Source organism: Onychomys torridus, chromosome 2 (genome assembly GCF_903995425.1).
Source record: "Onychomys torridus chromosome 2, mOncTor1.1, whole genome shotgun sequence".
Lineage (NCBI taxonomy): Eukaryota > Metazoa > Chordata > Mammalia > Rodentia > Cricetidae > Onychomys > Onychomys torridus.
The window spans coordinates 39,737,745-39,753,942 of record NC_050444.1 but is presented as its reverse complement, the minus strand read 5'-3'; the positions used below and the strand labels follow the sequence as shown (position 1 = coordinate 39,753,942).

The 16,198-nt window shown below is 45.5% G+C and overlaps 1 protein-coding gene and 3 non-coding genes across 9 annotated transcripts in view; 3 read left to right on the top strand and 1 right to left on the bottom strand.

Moving 5' to 3' along the window:
* Positions 1 to 429: 429 nt before the first annotated feature.
* On the bottom strand, positions 430 to 502 carry Trnar-acg. The gene has a single exon. It is a non-coding gene; the product is annotated as a tRNA-Arg (tRNA).
* Positions 503 to 825: 323 nt separating this feature from the next.
* Positions 826 to 918, top strand: Trnay-gua. Its single transcript has 2 exons — positions 826 to 862; positions 883 to 918. It is a non-coding gene; the product is annotated as a tRNA-Tyr (tRNA).
* A 349-nt stretch (positions 919 to 1,267) lies between these two features.
* Trnay-gua lies at positions 1,268 to 1,356 on the top strand. The gene is given in 2 exon segments: positions 1,268 to 1,304; positions 1,321 to 1,356. It is a non-coding gene; the product is annotated as a tRNA-Tyr (tRNA).
* Positions 1,357 to 11,724: 10,368 nt separating this feature from the next.
* Positions 11,725 to 16,198, top strand: part of Trim55 (tripartite motif containing 55) — a 50,318-nt gene continuing 45,844 nt past the window's right edge. For all 6 annotated transcript variants that reach the window (XR_004944263.1, XM_036179454.1, XM_036179452.1 and 3 more), the window contains exons 1-2: positions 11,725 to 12,026; positions 12,524 to 12,696. Coding sequence is in view for 5 of the 6 variants with exons in the window: in XM_036179454.1 (XP_036035347.1) it covers positions 11,859 to 12,026; positions 12,524 to 12,696 (341 nt within the window). In the remaining variant the exon portion in view is untranslated. The remainder of the gene's footprint in view (positions 12,027 to 12,523; positions 12,697 to 16,198) is intronic.

Below are 16,198 nucleotides of genomic sequence, written 5' to 3'. Positions count from 1 at the left end.
TGAAAAGACCCAAGTCCGGGTGGATTTTTTTCTTTTTTTTCAATCTCTGACAACTGAAGGAAGTGGACACAGTATCATAGCAAATAGCGACAAGCACTAAACATTTTACTAACTCACTAGACATTCCAAGAAATGGCCCACGTGTGTGTGTGTGGGAATATTTTTATGAAAACTTAATTAAGAACCTTATTTAAAAAAAAAAAAAAAGACAACTTTTGTATTCTTGGTGAGTTTCTCCCCGCATTGTGTGTTTGGAGGGGGAGTGACGGAGAGGTTCAGTCTCTCCATCAAGGGCTGAGAAGAGCAGAGGCAGGGGCCAGGGCTTTGTACACAGCTCTACAGAAATGCAAACTCCACTGTTGCTCTTTGGGGGATCCTGGGGTTTATGGAAACGTGTTTGGTTCTTAAAAGTCGAGGTGACAAAATCCTCGAGCCAGGCAGGAGTCGAACCTACAATCTTCTGATCCGTAGTCAGACGCGTTATCCATTGCGCCACTGGCCCGTCGATGAGAGGAGGTGTGGGGGCTTTCGAGATGACAGCATGAGACAGCCCTCAACAGTCACCTAGGCGACGCGGGGGAAGAAAGGAAAAGGTGCCATGGGCGGGTCACGTGACCGACGAGAGCCTGAGCCTAGGCTTCCCGGAGATTGGCAGCTCAAGAGTGCCAGTGAGGCGGAGCTGGGGTTGTGCGCATGCGTAAAACGACGTGAGGCCGGGAAAGTCGCGAGGCCTGAGAAGTGCGCATGCTCAGTTCCGTTTGTTTTTGCCGAACTCCCCAGACACTGACCAGGTCAGTGTCAAGGGGCAAAAAGAACCCTCGTGTCCCTTCGATAGCTCAGCTGGTAGAGCGGAGGACTGTAGCTCACTCCCCGGCAGGAGACATCCTTAGGTCGCTGGTTCGATTCCGGCTCGAAGGAGGCCATGACATTTTCTCCAGGGTTTCTATGAGTTACTGGTCCTTTGCAATTTCCCCGTCCCTCTCCTTAGTTCATGGACTTTCGCCCCGATGGGGCCGTCCCCTTCCGCGCTTGCGCAACTTTTGCGACCCCTCACCCGCACCCTCACCCTTAGCACCGTGCGAGCGTGCTCACACAGATTCCAGAGTGCGGCTGCCCACCGCCGAGTGTCGCTTCCGTGGGCGCACACATCTGCGAACCCCCAGGTCCACCGGGACGATTCTCGTTTAGCCGACCGGAACTGCCGCGAGCGCTGCGCGGGGCAGTGACGCGGTGTTATGAAGCCAATCCGCCAGCCCGCTTCCCGCTCCCTTCGATAGCTCAGCTGGTAGAGCGGAGGACTGTAGGTGTGTGTTTGCGGTCATCCTTAGGTCGCTGGTTCGATTCCGGCTCGAAGGAAAGAGCTTAACTTTTTGGTTTTTCAATTTCAGCAGTAAGGCATTTTCAAACATTTCTTTGCTTAGCAGTGCTCCCGACCGCCTCTAGAGGAACAGATGAAACACCGTGACCAGCGGTGGGGGATTAGCTCAAATGGTAGAGCGCTCGCTTAGCATGCGAGAGGTAGCGGGATCGATGCCCGCATCCTCCAGTTCTTTTCTTCCTTCTTTCCTCTGCAATTCTGTAGCTCTCTTTCGTTTTGGCATCTTCCTCAAAGACTGCCTACCAAACTTAGCGAGGTGTCATTTCGACGTCCCAATTTGTCTGAAGTTCCAATCTCCCCGGCGTGAACCGGAAACTAAGCTGCCCCTCATTTGATGGCGTCGCCGTGTGGATGTAGCAGGACCTGGACGCCGAGCCACGTAAACCATGACCGAGCCGAGGCTCCGCGGCTGTGCGGCGCCAAAGAGGCCAAGGCGGGGCCCAGGGGCGCGGGGGCCACTAGCCTCAAGAGGGAAAAGTGAGAATTAAAAATAAATACCTAAAAGTTCGATTTAGGCTCCCCTTGTCAAAAGACACGCACACCCCATACTCTGAAACAAACATTTACATAACACTCAAAAATCCTCATTTTGGTAATCGGTTATCCCTCTCCCATTTTCTAGAATAGACTCTCAACAGAGTTAATAAGTCAGAAGCCATCTTGTAGTTCTCACAACACGGAGCACTGCTCTTTCGGCCAATGGCAGAATTATTACCCTTTTGAGGACCACAATAAATCATGTTTCGTTTGTACACGTTAGAGTCCTGGGCAACTTGTGTGCTTTTGTTTCCAGAGCATTCAACCTGCTGCAGTTTATTGCTGCCTTCCACTTTCTAGCTTGCCATTTTTGATCTCACTTTGTTATTTTCAATAAAATTTTTAATTGGACCTTTGACTCACTTAAATATATCTCCCTACATATAAATTATGCATTTTTTATTTGTAGTGTCTTGAGACAAAGCTTTAGTAGCCCAGGCTGGCCTTGAATGGGCTCTGCCTCTGCGTGCTGTGATTGAAGGCCTGCAGCACCACATCCAGCAGGCCTGTGTCTCCTGGCTGTCTGCCTCGGCTTCCCCAGCATCGGGATTACCGGTGTTCACCACAATGCTCTGGCACTTAAATATTATTTGTGAACGGTAACAATAACCCTTCTGATCGTATGTGATGAAAAGGGAAAGCAGTGGACAAGTCAGGGACTGGGAAGGATAGCATGTGGGTCAGAATCCAGTCACATCCTGAGGTCAGCGGCCCAGATGGGAAATCACAGGGTTCACAGATGTAAATCGGGAGGCAGCATCACATAGTGGTCAGTCATGTGGACAGTGAGAGCCGATGGCCTGTCCTGCTCTGTAGGACCTTGGGCAGGTTGCTCAGCATCTTGGTCATTTCCATTTCATCATTTGTAAAACATGATGGTCATAACAGCACTTCCCTTCTATTAAGGTAGAACTTGGAATCTCTTAGTACAGAGCCTGGTGCACAGTAAACACACTGCTGTTATTAGCAGGAAAGGGGAGGTTAGGGGAGGGGAGAAAAAGAGAAGATTGAGAAAAAGCAGAGGGGGAATGAGAGGTATGAGCAGGGCCTGGCATTTTGGGGGCATGCTGCAGAAACTGAGACCGATTTCCACACCTAGAGACCTGGTAAACATCCCATACCCACAGTAAGGCCCAGAGGATTTACAGGTTTGTACGTGTGCTGCATAAATACAGTGCAACAAGGGGGTGCTTGGATCTCCAGAGCAAGAGAAGTAGAACAATACTGAAAATAAAGAATGATGGCTAAACACATTATGGTATGGCAGTAGAATCGCATCTGTATAACTACTGACATTTTTATTAAGAACTTGTAAGGACACAGAGGCAGGCATGGGTGGTTATGGTGGTCCTAAGGAGGACCTGGAGCCCAGGTGAAGGCTTCAGATATGTGCCATTTGTGGGACTATCACTGTTTATTTCTAGCACAGAAATTGTGCCAAGAGATGTTCAAAAGAAAATACAATGTGTAGTTTTTACACCTTTCCTCAGAGATCCTTAGGATGACGTGAAATGTATAAAGAACAGCTGTGAAGCTAGACCAATTATCAAGATGAAAGACAGCTTCCAACAAATAGTTTACAATCAACCAAATGAAAGAAATGCCACGGCATAAAGCACTGTTCAAGTTAATCACTTCCCAGTGATTCTCATCTCCACGAAACGTTATTTCTCATTACAAATTTAAAATCATGTTCAAACTTCTCATGGCCATGTAGAAGAAAAAGTGTGGAAGGCAAGTGTGCCACAGCTGTCCAGAGTCAGGCTCCGGAGCAGGCTGTGGCAGGAATCTATTGCAGGAAAGAGAGCTAGGGGCTGTATTTTATTTTTCAGTAACTTCTAAGGTTGTTATGTGATGGCAAATTCTTAAGACAAATAATGATTGGGGGTGCTGCTTCTGTTGTTGCTGGGGTGGGGGGCTGGTCTTGGCTTTCAACAGGATGTGTAGAATATGGCCTTGGGCTCCACTAATGTTGGGAAGACAGGCATTTGCAAATCACACGTGGCTTTTTAGGACATGCTTTTTATAAAACCATATCTTCAGCTATAGGAAACCAAAGGAAAGCCATTATATCTGGGAGAACTGATCTATGGAGCCTTGTGGGGAGCAGATGAAGTCCTGACTGACTATATATTTTTAACATAGAGTCCATGTCAAGGACCCCAGTACCTCAGACCCATGGGAGTGGCGAATCCTTCCCCAGGTGAGGCTCAGAGGGATGGCAAAGCCGTCCTCTGGTCCAAGTGCTAGTGAGGAAGGATTGGCCTTTAACTAAAACCAGTGTGTGCAGAAACCATCAACCACAAGCTTCCTCCTCCTGGATGTTTGCAGCAATCCTGAGACTGCTCCCCTTCAGAGACCTCCCACTGAAGGGAGTTAGCCCCTCCCCTTTGGGATGTACGCAATAAACTTTTTGATTGTATAGTAGGTGCCCCCCACGCCACTTTATATGTCTGTCATTTCTTCATCCCTGTGTCCCCTGAGTCGTGTTTCCAGAACCAAGTTGTACAGACCACAGCAGAGCCTGGTACTTGAGACAAAACCAGTTCATCTAAATTTCCAAGAACATATAGCCTTCTTTATGGAACATATACTTTCCTTACAATGGTCATATGAAGGAGGAGGGGGTAGAGGGATAGATAGCGTGGATGGATATATATCGCAGAAAGTTAACATTCTTGCTTTCTTAATTAAAGAGGATTTAGTTTGTAGCCCAGGAGCACCCACATAAAAACACATATAACCCTAGTGCTGGAAGATGAAAACGGGAGAATCCCAGGGGGCTCCCTGGCCAGCCAGCCTAGCCAATTGTCCTGTCTTAAAATTATGAGGAACATGATAGAATAAGACAGCTAATGTCAAAGTCTGGCCCTCACACACACACACACACACACACACACACACACACACACACCAAGAGCACTTACTTGACACAAGATTATTTATTTGTTGCTTTGTTTGGGCCTGGGCTTAAAATAATTTAGGGGACATTGATTAAATAGAGGCACGTGTGGGTCTTAACCTCTGTTATGCATGTGTTTTTATGTGGGAAGGAGAATGGGTATAAGTCATGAAACTAGGAAGTAGCCCACAAGAGGAGAAAACAGAGACCTGAGGATGGATGGGAAGGAGGTAATGAAACACAGGAGATGTGGAAGTGGAGAGAGGAATGCCTGGGGAGGAGAGGTGCTGGGGTTATCAAGGAGTTGGGAGGACCAACCAAAACAGAGCTTGTATGAAGAGGTCATGGACAAGCCTGGTAGCCTGTGCACTCATTTAAAGAATGAGGCAGCTCCCCTACACCAAGAAGACCCTTGTGGTTCATTTGATCATGTGAGAGCTTCGGCCTGGGGCCTCACACAGGCTTCTAGATTCTTCTTATGATCTTGTCGCTCACTGCACTAAGGAGACAAACATCAGGTCGCCCAGCTTGTGCCTCCTGATGCTGAAGCCTTCGCTGTTTTCCTGGGAGGAGACGCCGGGAGGGAGCGCTGGCTGTCTCCAGCCCTCTCTGGTACAAGCTCAATTCCATCTTGATTAATGACACAACTCACTGAGCTCCCGCATGACCACCTGACAAGGAATTCGCCGCGTGAAATATACCCTAAAACATTCAGGCATGAAACATATTGGTGGATAAAATGACTGTGTGTCACCAGACTTTAAGTTATATATATATATAAAACATTAAATTCCAGACTAGTGCTATGCACAGCCTCGGTGCTCAGTAGAGAGGTTGGACAGCACAGATAGAGAGAGCATCTTCAGCATCATAGAAAAGCCTCATGATGAGTGTCATTCTAGGGCCTGAGAGCGGCACAGTGTAGTGAGTGAGAGGTCCCAGGATCCATAATGAAACGATGCTCGTCTGCATAGCTTAGCCACTATACCACAGGACAACCTCTCTCAGCCATGGCTAGGTACACAGTGATAATAGCAGCTATTATGGGATGCTATTATACAGAGTGACTGGGACTCAGAGTGTGTTTACTGTTACAGAAGTAAAAGCCTCCTTTCCCCAGCTCTGAAGATCATATGGAGCTTTAGTGAATGATGAGGCATTTAGCACTGGTCCCAACTTCTCTACATTCCTAGAATTGCCTGAGCATGGGCATGTCTTTGATAACTTATGCTAATCGGATGACTCAGGAAGGGATGGAGAGAGCAGCCCTATGATTAAAATGTTGGAATTCTGAAGAGTGTAAGATCAGTCAGGCTTCTGAGAAGCATGGAGAGCTATAGATATTCACGTGACCAACAATCAGTTCCAGCATGGCTATGTGATAGATCTGTACTCAGAAGCATGGGTGAGCATCCCTGGATAAGGTTTCTCTTATGTATGGTCTTGCGTCTGTATGCCAGGAGGGTGGTAAATCACACACACACACACACACACACACACACACACACACACACACACATACTGATATAAAGTTAATTTATATCTTCTATTAGTTACTTTCCTCTTCGCTGTGACTGAATTCCCACAAAGGCTTACTGTTTTAAAGATCCCATTTGACATGGAGGGTAGACACAGCAACAGCTTCTCCATGGCAGAAGTGTGCACCTGGGACTCTTTGTCTCTTCATATCTTGACAGAACAGGAAACAGAGAGCAAACAGGAAGTAAGTAGGGCTGGAGCTGGGCCTGCAACTTGTGACCCACTTCCTCCAGTGAGTCTCCATCTCCTAGACTTCAGCGTTTCACAACTTTCCAAAGATGCACCACCAGCCAGGAGCTGAGTGCTCAAATGTGCCTGGGGGGTGCATTTTATATTCAAACTGCATGAAGCCGGAGCTTAACTGCAATGCTTTTCTGAATTATGCATCACTAGCAATTTGTCAAACTGAAGATATGGTAAGAATCCTTGAGTAAACAGCCAGTAGATCAGATGTTCAGAGGATCTTGAAACCCATTTTGCTGGTAGAGTCTCAAGTAAGGACAGTTATGTAGAGCCCAGTGCCTTTAATTTGTAAAGTGTGTCTCAGCTTCAGGTGGCTAGTGTTAGAATTGCCTTGCCCTGGTTCCTGAAGCCTGCTTCCATTTGCCCTGGTGCCTAGAGGTAGGAGAATATCACAAACCTTTCTGTGGTCTTCTCCTAATACAAATACACTTTGAGTTGCTTACCCGGGGTTTTGAGAACTGAGCCATTCCCCCAGACTCACTTCAGAAAAGGGGTTTCAGTTTCTCTGGGTTTCTACACATAGGACTCTACCAGCTTGATGGACGTGGGAATGAAGAACAGTGACGGCTTCTCCCACCACGGTTTCCTGTGTAATTGTTCTGAGGGGTTTCATGCTCTGTCTAACGTGTGTGGTGAGACCCAGGGCAGAAGGGGAGGAGGTTGCAACCACCATACACACATCCCAGAAGCCCTCCAGGCCACTGTATTGTAGTTACAACTCCTTGGAGGCCTGGAAGCTGTAGTTCCAGAATAGCCCCGGTCTCCTGGACTTTGAAGGATTTAGGAGTAGCTAAATGCTCTGGCTTCTCTCTAGAAGCAGCCAAATGTTCCGGCTTCTCTCCAGAGCACACCCCTATGTTTCACTCCTGACACACAGATCAGCCGCATAGATTGCTGATCTTTGGAAGAAGGCAGGATAAAGAGAGAAAAAAAGAGGATGGGATAGAGTGAAGATTAGTCAACCCTTGGTTGAATTCCTATGTAATTCTAGCTGGTTTCCCATGTGATCTACAGGGGGGAAAGTTCTAGAAAAAGTGAAAATTGCAAGGCCCCACGAAGCAGAGGGTAGAAAGGGGAAAGACTAGGAATCCACTTACGATGTCAAATAACGGAAGTGGGGTTTTCAAACATCAAAAGTAATGCTGTTTCTGAGGTATTTTCCCCTTACAAACACTGCTAAGTTATTTATGAACCCTAGTCAGTGGTAGATGACAGACCCTAAACCCAGCTGGTTAAGGGCAATCTCCCAAGAGCACAAGGTGAGGCAGACAAAGAACCCAGAGAGAGTCTGCCTGCTGACGCCGCACTGTAGCATCCTGGGCAGCATCACTGGCCTTCATGCTAACCATAGGAGTCATCGCCATGGAATCTACTTTCCTAACTCCAGAGTCCATTTCCTGCTGCCTTTCCCAGTGCTGTGGTCCCATGCCAGGGCTTCCTGAGCCCTCCCCTGGACTGCTGGCAGCAGTTTCCAATCTTGCCTTTAGCCAGGTCACCTGCACTGTTATCTGTCTCCATCACAGCAGGGGGCTTTAACCCACCAACACATACGTGAGCTCATGGAAACATTCTTGTGAGAAACTCTTAGTGACTTCCTGGTGCCTGATTTAGTGGCATTTAAAAAATGACCTTTTAGTATAGTATTCATGAATGGCAATGCATCATTAGAGTGATCTTCACTCCAGGCCAAACCACCAAGTGCTCTCAGGATCCCTGCATGCCTGTGGCTCCATGTCTCGGGAAATAGGTCTTTCCTGAACAGATCCATTCAAAAGCTACCCAACCCATGAAGCCCCTCTCCTTCCTACCTGTGGGAGTCTGTGGGAGTCCAGCTCAGACCTGCTCTGACCTATCAAAGGGCTCTTAGGTGGAGGAGAGAGGGATAAGAAATCATCAGATAGAAAGAGAGACCTAGACAACGGAGGAGAAAGACAGAGACACGGGATAGCTTCCGGAGGGCCTGGGTCAATACCCAACAGCCTCAAAGTTTATTTAAAAGGACTTCTTATAACCTAGGGGAGAGGCAAAAGACCTCCCCCTTGCAAGATCAAAGCACATCATACAGCCAAGTGTAGACCCTTCCAAACACCTGGTAAACATATCCGTAGCCAAATCATCTCCTTATACAGCCCTGCTGGGTAAAGCAAGCTCAGAGTCTCTGATCTTGAGTAATTTGGGCTTCCACACTCATTAGCTCTTTCTCACTGTGGATCTTACCTGTTTATGTGTTATCTCCATTATACTGAGCTCCTTGGGGGCAGTAACCTGATCTTTTATTAGTCTTTGGATTCCCAGAGCTTTGTACAATAGGAACATATGGTAAGTATTCAGTGGATTCTTTTTAGAAAGAATGGATTGTTTCCACCAAAGTTTCTGCCTCCTCATTGTGCACTCATGTACAGTGCAACAACGTTTCAGTCAATGGTGGAGCAGTGGCTTATACACTGTTATATCACTTGGTGATGTCTCTGTGGTCATGTCATACATAGTCCCTTATGGACATGATTGTAGTGATGCTTCTGGAGGGTCTAGACCAATGTCGTGTACTTAATTTTCAATAAAAGGTTTAAAGATAAATACAAAAGAGGCGTACATAATGAAGATGTGAACCAAAAAAAGTTTACAGCTGTGTTTAATAAATGGTTATCACACAAAAGGATCAAATTAAAAGTTTACAAGGTAAAAAGTTATAGTAACAGAACTGGAGAGATGGATCAGCAGTTAAGAGCACTGGCTGTTCTTCCAGAGGATCCATGCTTGATTGCCAGCATCCACAGGGTGGCAAACAACTGTCTTAACCCCAGTTCCAGCGGATCTGACATCTTCTTCTGGCCTCTGAGGATATCATATGTGTAGATACACAAACATACGTGTAAGCAAAAAATGCCCATACACATAAGAGAGAAATAAAATATCTCAAAAAAATAAAATTATGGTGAGCTAATATCAAATGAGCTAGAGTCAATTCGTATGTCAGTCTTCAAACTGATTAGGTAACACCCACTCTGAATGTGGGCAACTGGAACCTAGGAATAAGAAGAGGAAGGAGGGGCATCATATTTGTGTGCACATCGGGTTCTTTTCAGGTGGTTCCGTGTTTGCTGATGCTGTCAGCCCCAGTCATCAGACATGCCTTTCAACATGGACTCCTGTCAATGGCTCTTCAGGGCCTTCCTGGCCTTCTGCCTTGGACTAAGGCTCTATCACTGCTCTCTTGTTCTGAGACTTCCAGCTTCCTCAATTAAGAAGTTATTGGTTTCTGCAGATCTCTAGTCTTCAGAGGCCACTGTGGGACTATACAACCTTTGGTCATGTATTCCGATCTGGTATACACACACACACACACACACACACACACATATATATGTATGTATATAAAATTCTCCTGATCCTTTCTTTAGAAGCAAGGTCGTTTACTTCTACAGTAGAAACTCCCCTGGAAATCATCTCATATGTTGAGCTCAGAGCTCTATTGCTAAGGTAACTAACTGCTGACGGGAGTTGACAGGAAAATGGCATGAACTCTCTCCTTTGATGCAGTCGCTAAACAAGTACTGAAAGTTTTGAGAGAATCCTTCAAGATTCCCACCCCCTGGTGTTTATGCATTTGTGTAATATTTTTTATTAGATCACTGAGCTTACAAACTGCAAATAAGCGGTCTATACATATAGAACAAGATTGTGCACAACCAATCACAAGGACCTGCCCTTTATTGTAACTGGTACACACTGTGGATTTTTGTGTTCTGCTTGGGATTTTTGCAATCATAGAGAAATAAGGCAAAAATTCATCACTTAAAAAATGACATGGATTGCTTTTGCTTTCTATGTGATTTAAAGTTTTATGTGCAATATATATCCATTACAATTTTTACAGATCCCTGGCAAATGTCAGAATCTGGGTTTATTATGCAAGAGCATACCAAAACTATCAGAAATTATTATGGATACTATCATTTAAAAAAAGACCTTGGATGAAGGGCAAAATACACAGGCATTTTAGGAGCAGCCTGCGCAGTGTATAGGACTCTATCTTCATTCCAGCTATAGAAGGCACTGATATCTTCCTCCAACATGTGGCAAAATGCAATTATAGCATGCGATCCACATGCCAGCTGCTATCCCGTTGAGGATTACTGTTGTAAACTAAGCTAAACTTTTTAAAGACTGTCCAAATTGTCTTTGTGTTTTGCACTGTATGAGGGGTGAGAGGTACAGGATAAAAGTGGGAAGAAGAGCATCATACTCAACAGTTTGGTTAATTTTTTAAAAAGAGGTCTGGGGAGATAGCTTAGTGGATAAAATACTTGCTACACAAGTGTCTGCTGGATGTGGCTGCCCACCCGTAGTTCCATGGAAAGTAGAGGAATCCCCTGAGCAAGATGGCTTGCCAGACTAGTCCTATCAGCCTACTTTGGCTCCAATTGATAAATTCTGTCTCTACAAATAAGAGGGAGAGCAATGGAGGAAGCCAGTCACATGCCTCCCCACACATGCATATGCACAACACGTTCACCTACACACACTTGACCATGCATGCAAACACATAGACATGCACAAAAAGAAAAAGATTTTGTAGATACTTTTGTGGTAATAGGGTCTTAAATTCAGCTTTTAAACTAGAATTTCCCCTACGATGAAAAATTTAATATCAAGAATTTTTTTTTTTTTTTTTAACATGACTGCCCTGTGAGATCAGGATGGAGTTCTGCTAGCTTCCACCTAAGAAGTTGTCATCCTGTTACTTCAGGTGGCTTGTTTCCTGAAGTCCCAAGAGACAATGTTTCTTATACAGTTACACTGTAGGGCTGCATTCTGAAGGAACCTGTCACCAAGTTCTTTTCCAAGCGCTCACGGAGGGCAAGGCTCAGAGACCAGGCATGCACATTTGCATTTGTTGTTGACAACTGTGGGCTTTAGGCCGCCCTCCCTTCATAACCCCTGCTAAATGGGACTTGTAATCCCCTTCCCACCCACTCTCTTACTCCCTAGGGTAAGAATGTGGACTCCTGCTCTCTGTCACCTGTCAGAGTCCATCCTCCTGTCACTGGCTTATATGGACAAGTCAGTCCAGGGTCACGTGACCTTGGGTTTCTAAAAACAGCTCCATCACCCACTCTGAACCAGGGCCTGAAGCAATGTCCTCCGCAGAGAGAAACATAAAGGACACTTAATCACACGGTCCTTGGAATTATTTCCAGGAAACACTTACAGAAGCCATTTGGGAGTCCTGGCGGCACAGTCAGGGGCGGCCAGGAAATGAGCGCTTCTTTGAATTACAAGTCTTTCTCCAAAGAGCAGCAGACCATGGATAACTTGGAGAAACAATTGATCTGTCCCATCTGCCTAGAGATGTTCACGAAGCCTGTGGTCATTCTCCCCTGCCAGCACAACCTGTGCAGGAAATGTGCCAGTGACATCTTCCAGGTAGGTTTGTTTGGAATTTGGAGGGTGTGGGTGTCCCTCCATCCTGCATCAAGTGTTTGAACCAAAGCTGCTTCCCTTAGCGAGCTCTCTGGGGCTGTTTCCAGTGGGCTTGAATTGTGTCCCTGGGTTTGGCTGGCAATTTCCTCCTCACTTCCAAATCCAGTTGTGTTTTAATTCTAAGAACCTGTTCGTCCTTAGTAAAACAAAACAGATGTGCTGAATCTGCTTAAAAGTTGAAAATGAGCTACTGGCCAGGGTGTGAGCATTGGAGCTTCTGGTTGAAACTTTGAGTTATGAACATACTGGAGAGAAAAACACTTCTTGCTGAGGAGGGTGTACTGTAGGTCTGGCTGTGGACCAGGGGAGGGCCGAGTGTTTCAGGACCACTTGAGGAAGCCCTCCATATTGTGCATGGTGTCAGAGAGTGGAAATTGTCTCCACAACAACTCCCTGTGGCATTACTCAGTTCCTTTTTTTTTCTTGCTGGGCAAGAACAGGCCTCTAACCCATACTTACCCACAAGAGGAGGCACCACTGTGGCATCGGGGGGTCGATTCCGCTGTCCCTCCTGCAGACATGAGGTGGTGTTGGACAGACATGGGGTTTATGGACTTCAGAGGAACCTGCTCGTGGAAAACATCATTGACATCTACAAGCAGGAGTCCACCAGGTAAGAGCTGCTCTCAGAGCCAAACCTACTGGAGGCTTTGTCTATTTGTTTTCAGCTCAATGGGTCGATGCACTTTATGTTTGTTACCGGTCACAGGTTAATTGTCCCTTAAAAGGCTCTCCATGTCAGTCCTTCCCAATGAAACAGAGTTACCCTTGAGGGACGAAGGGAGCAGTGTGCATGCTTCCGTGCCATCAAAGGTAGTTATGTTGAAAGAGGTGTGATGCCACCCCACAGCCTTGTATTCCATTCATTTTAGACATGTTGACACATGTAGCTTCTGTGTAAGTCTAGATCCTATGTTACAGAAAAACTCTAGTGCAATCATGTATATAAGGGAAGAAACATCACTGTCCAAAATGCATCACATTCCCAGTTATCTTGCCTTAAAATTGTCTAAACAACAGTAATACTTTTAATTTAAAAACACTCTGACATCATTGCTTGTCCTAATATTGATTCTAAGGAACGTTCAAGGCAAGATACAAAGCTGATTTCCAGGAACTTCATTTACAGAAATGGGAGAGGAAATGTATTTCAGGCTGTTTCCCTATGACTACATACTCTCAGCACCCACTTGCTGATTGAGGTATGTCATATGCATCCATTCATCAAAACATTTTTAAAGGCTTCTTATTATCACACCACATAAGTTGTGCAGCTCCTTTCCTAGAGATGAAGCTGCAGAGTTTGTTCCTAGAAGGCACAGTGTGAAGAGCCCTTTCTCCATTCTGCACAGGTCATTTGAGTTCAAAATCTTGGTGTCCATATGGAGATCATGTAGAAGTGGACCCACTGTGATCCTTATTACAAGGGGCATGGGCTTACAGAACATCTGCAAGGCTGTGAATGCCTTGCACTCTTTGCAGGAAGGTTGTTCCATTAATCTAACATGTAATTACTGTGATTATTATGCCCATCAGTTTCTGCTCAAGATTCAGAGCTAAATTAGATAGCACCAGGCTACAGAGGGAATTGAGGAAGAATTGCTGATGACATATTGCAGCCACCTGTCTCCCTTGCTAACAACTCTGCTGCCAAGAAGGACAATGTTACCAGAGTTACAGGTCTGACTGCATTGTATTTCATTGTGTATCCCAATGGATACATCTATAAAATGTCCCCACTCCCAGGGCTCAGGGGACATTACAGAAGAAGGGGTGGAAAGACTAAGAGCCAGCCGATCAGGGGGTTTGCTGTGAGACTGTCAGAAGCTGCCTCCATAACTGCCCCCCCCCCCACCAATACGACTGCCTAAGTGTGAGCTGAACAAGGACAGCAATGGACACGCCAGAGTGGACGGGGACAGGCCACGAGGCTTCAAACCACAAAGAACCACAGGCAACTAAGGAATGTTGAGAATGGGAGGGACAGTCTTCCCCAGCAAAGAGCACTCCAACTGGTTAACTGATTCCAAATGGTCAGTCCTGAAAACGTAACAAGAGTAACATTGTATAGACTGAGAAGGTTTTATTTAGAAATATATGTATATACATATATGCACTTAATAATAATTTAAAAAGAGGCTGTGAATTTGAAAGAGAGAAAGCAGGGGTAAGATGGGAGGGCTCGGAGGGAGGGAAGAGAAGGGAGAAATGATGTAATTATAATCTAAAAAATAAAAATTCAACTGCACATTGTCTCCTTAAGAGATTACCCTGCCAACTGATGACCAGCCAATTATTAAAAGGCATTTATGTGACTGTGGTTTCAGTGTCATATACGGAACCTTCCAGAACAGGGGCTCCACAACGCTAGCTCCTGACAGCACAGAGAAACACAGCACCAACAGTCTTCCGGGTTCTGTTGATTACAGTTGTCTTTCTTTCTCAACACTCACCTGGTGGGGACTTCAAACATGAACATAATGGCATTTACTATGAAACCTAGAGGTCAGGAAATGTTCAAACTTGTAGTGTTAGTACAACTAAGAGACATAGCCTTGCCTTAACCATCAAGTCAGCCTGGTGCCTCTTCAGAGGATGGGGAACAAATTGCACAAAAACAATGAGCCTAATACCCACCACTGAAGCAAGAGCTGACTGGAATGGGGATAATTTTGTGGTTATGAAATTCTTACATTGTTTCTTAAACTCAAGTCACTTGGTGTATTTTTACATGGTAGTTGCCTAGAAGGGCTTAGTCACATCAAACTAGCTGTTCCTAAAGTTGGGCAGTCACTCCAGCCCTCAACCCCACACCTCAGGATATATTAGATGACCTTAAAATACCTTAGCTATGCAGAATAAACTAACCCCAGCTCTAGTCTTGGGCCGTGTCCTCAGAGAAGGAAAAGGCTGCTGGGAGAGACTTTGAAGTATCATTCAACCCTGGCATCTCACGGAACAGCTGGAGTCTTGATAAAACCCTGGCCTTATCTGTCATTCGGCATGGTGATGCACTATCCACAGTTTGGCTTGGGCAAGAGAAGACACCAACTTGGTTAATATTATTATTGAGCATAGTGATTAATTTGTTGATCTAATAAGCAAAATAGCATTGTATTGTGTGCTAGATCTGCTCAGGAGCTTTCCCTGTGAATCAGGTGATTCCGTGATGCTCCTAATAGTCCTCTGAGGTGGGTTTTATTATCACCCTATCAAAACTTTTGAATGCTTATGTGTGTGTGTGTGTGTGTGTGTGTGTGTGTGTGTGTGCTTTGCATGTATGTGTGTTCGTGTGTGGGCAGGTATATGTGCACAAGTGTGAGGAGGGCAGTGGTTGATCAGATGTTCTGCTCTGTTGCACTCCACTTCATTTTTTAAGACAGGGTCTATCTCTGGAACAGGAGCCCCGCTGGCCAGCAAGCTCCAGGGGTTCTTGTTAGTGTCACGTGTTAGGATCGCAGACACACACCACCACACTCTGTTTTTAAAGATGCTTAGAATCAAATTCAGGTCCCCGTGCTTGCATGGCAAGAACTTCACTGACTAAGACATTTCCCCAGTCCTGAGTAAGTGCTATATTGGGAATGAATACACACATACTTTCATTTTAAAAGAGTCCTAAGCAGGACTACAAGGCCTCTAGTGAGAAGGGTTGCTCCCCACTTTCTGTCTCACACTCCTAACTGTCACTCCAAAATGCAATAACTTTCAATTCCCCTAGCTGCTTCCTGCTGTTTATCACCAATGATAACTGTGTTACTGGTTTGTTTTTTAACAAAATTTTACATTTATTTACTTTATTTTATGTGTATGAGTGTTCTGCCTGCATGCATGGATGTGTACTATGTAAGTGCCTGATGCCTGTGGAGGCCAGAAGAGGGTATCGAATCCCCTAGAACTGGAGTTATACATGGTTTATGAGTGACCACGTGGGTTCTGGGAACCAAATTCTGGTCCTCCGCAAGAGCACCGTGTGCTTTTAACCACTGAGCTAATTCTCCCAGCCATGTGTTGCTGTTAGGTTTCTGTCTCCTGGTTTTGTGTTTCAGTGTTAGGGGTAGGGTGAACCCTCTCCGTGCTGAATTCTGCTCTCGACTTGGGAATTCCTTTTACTC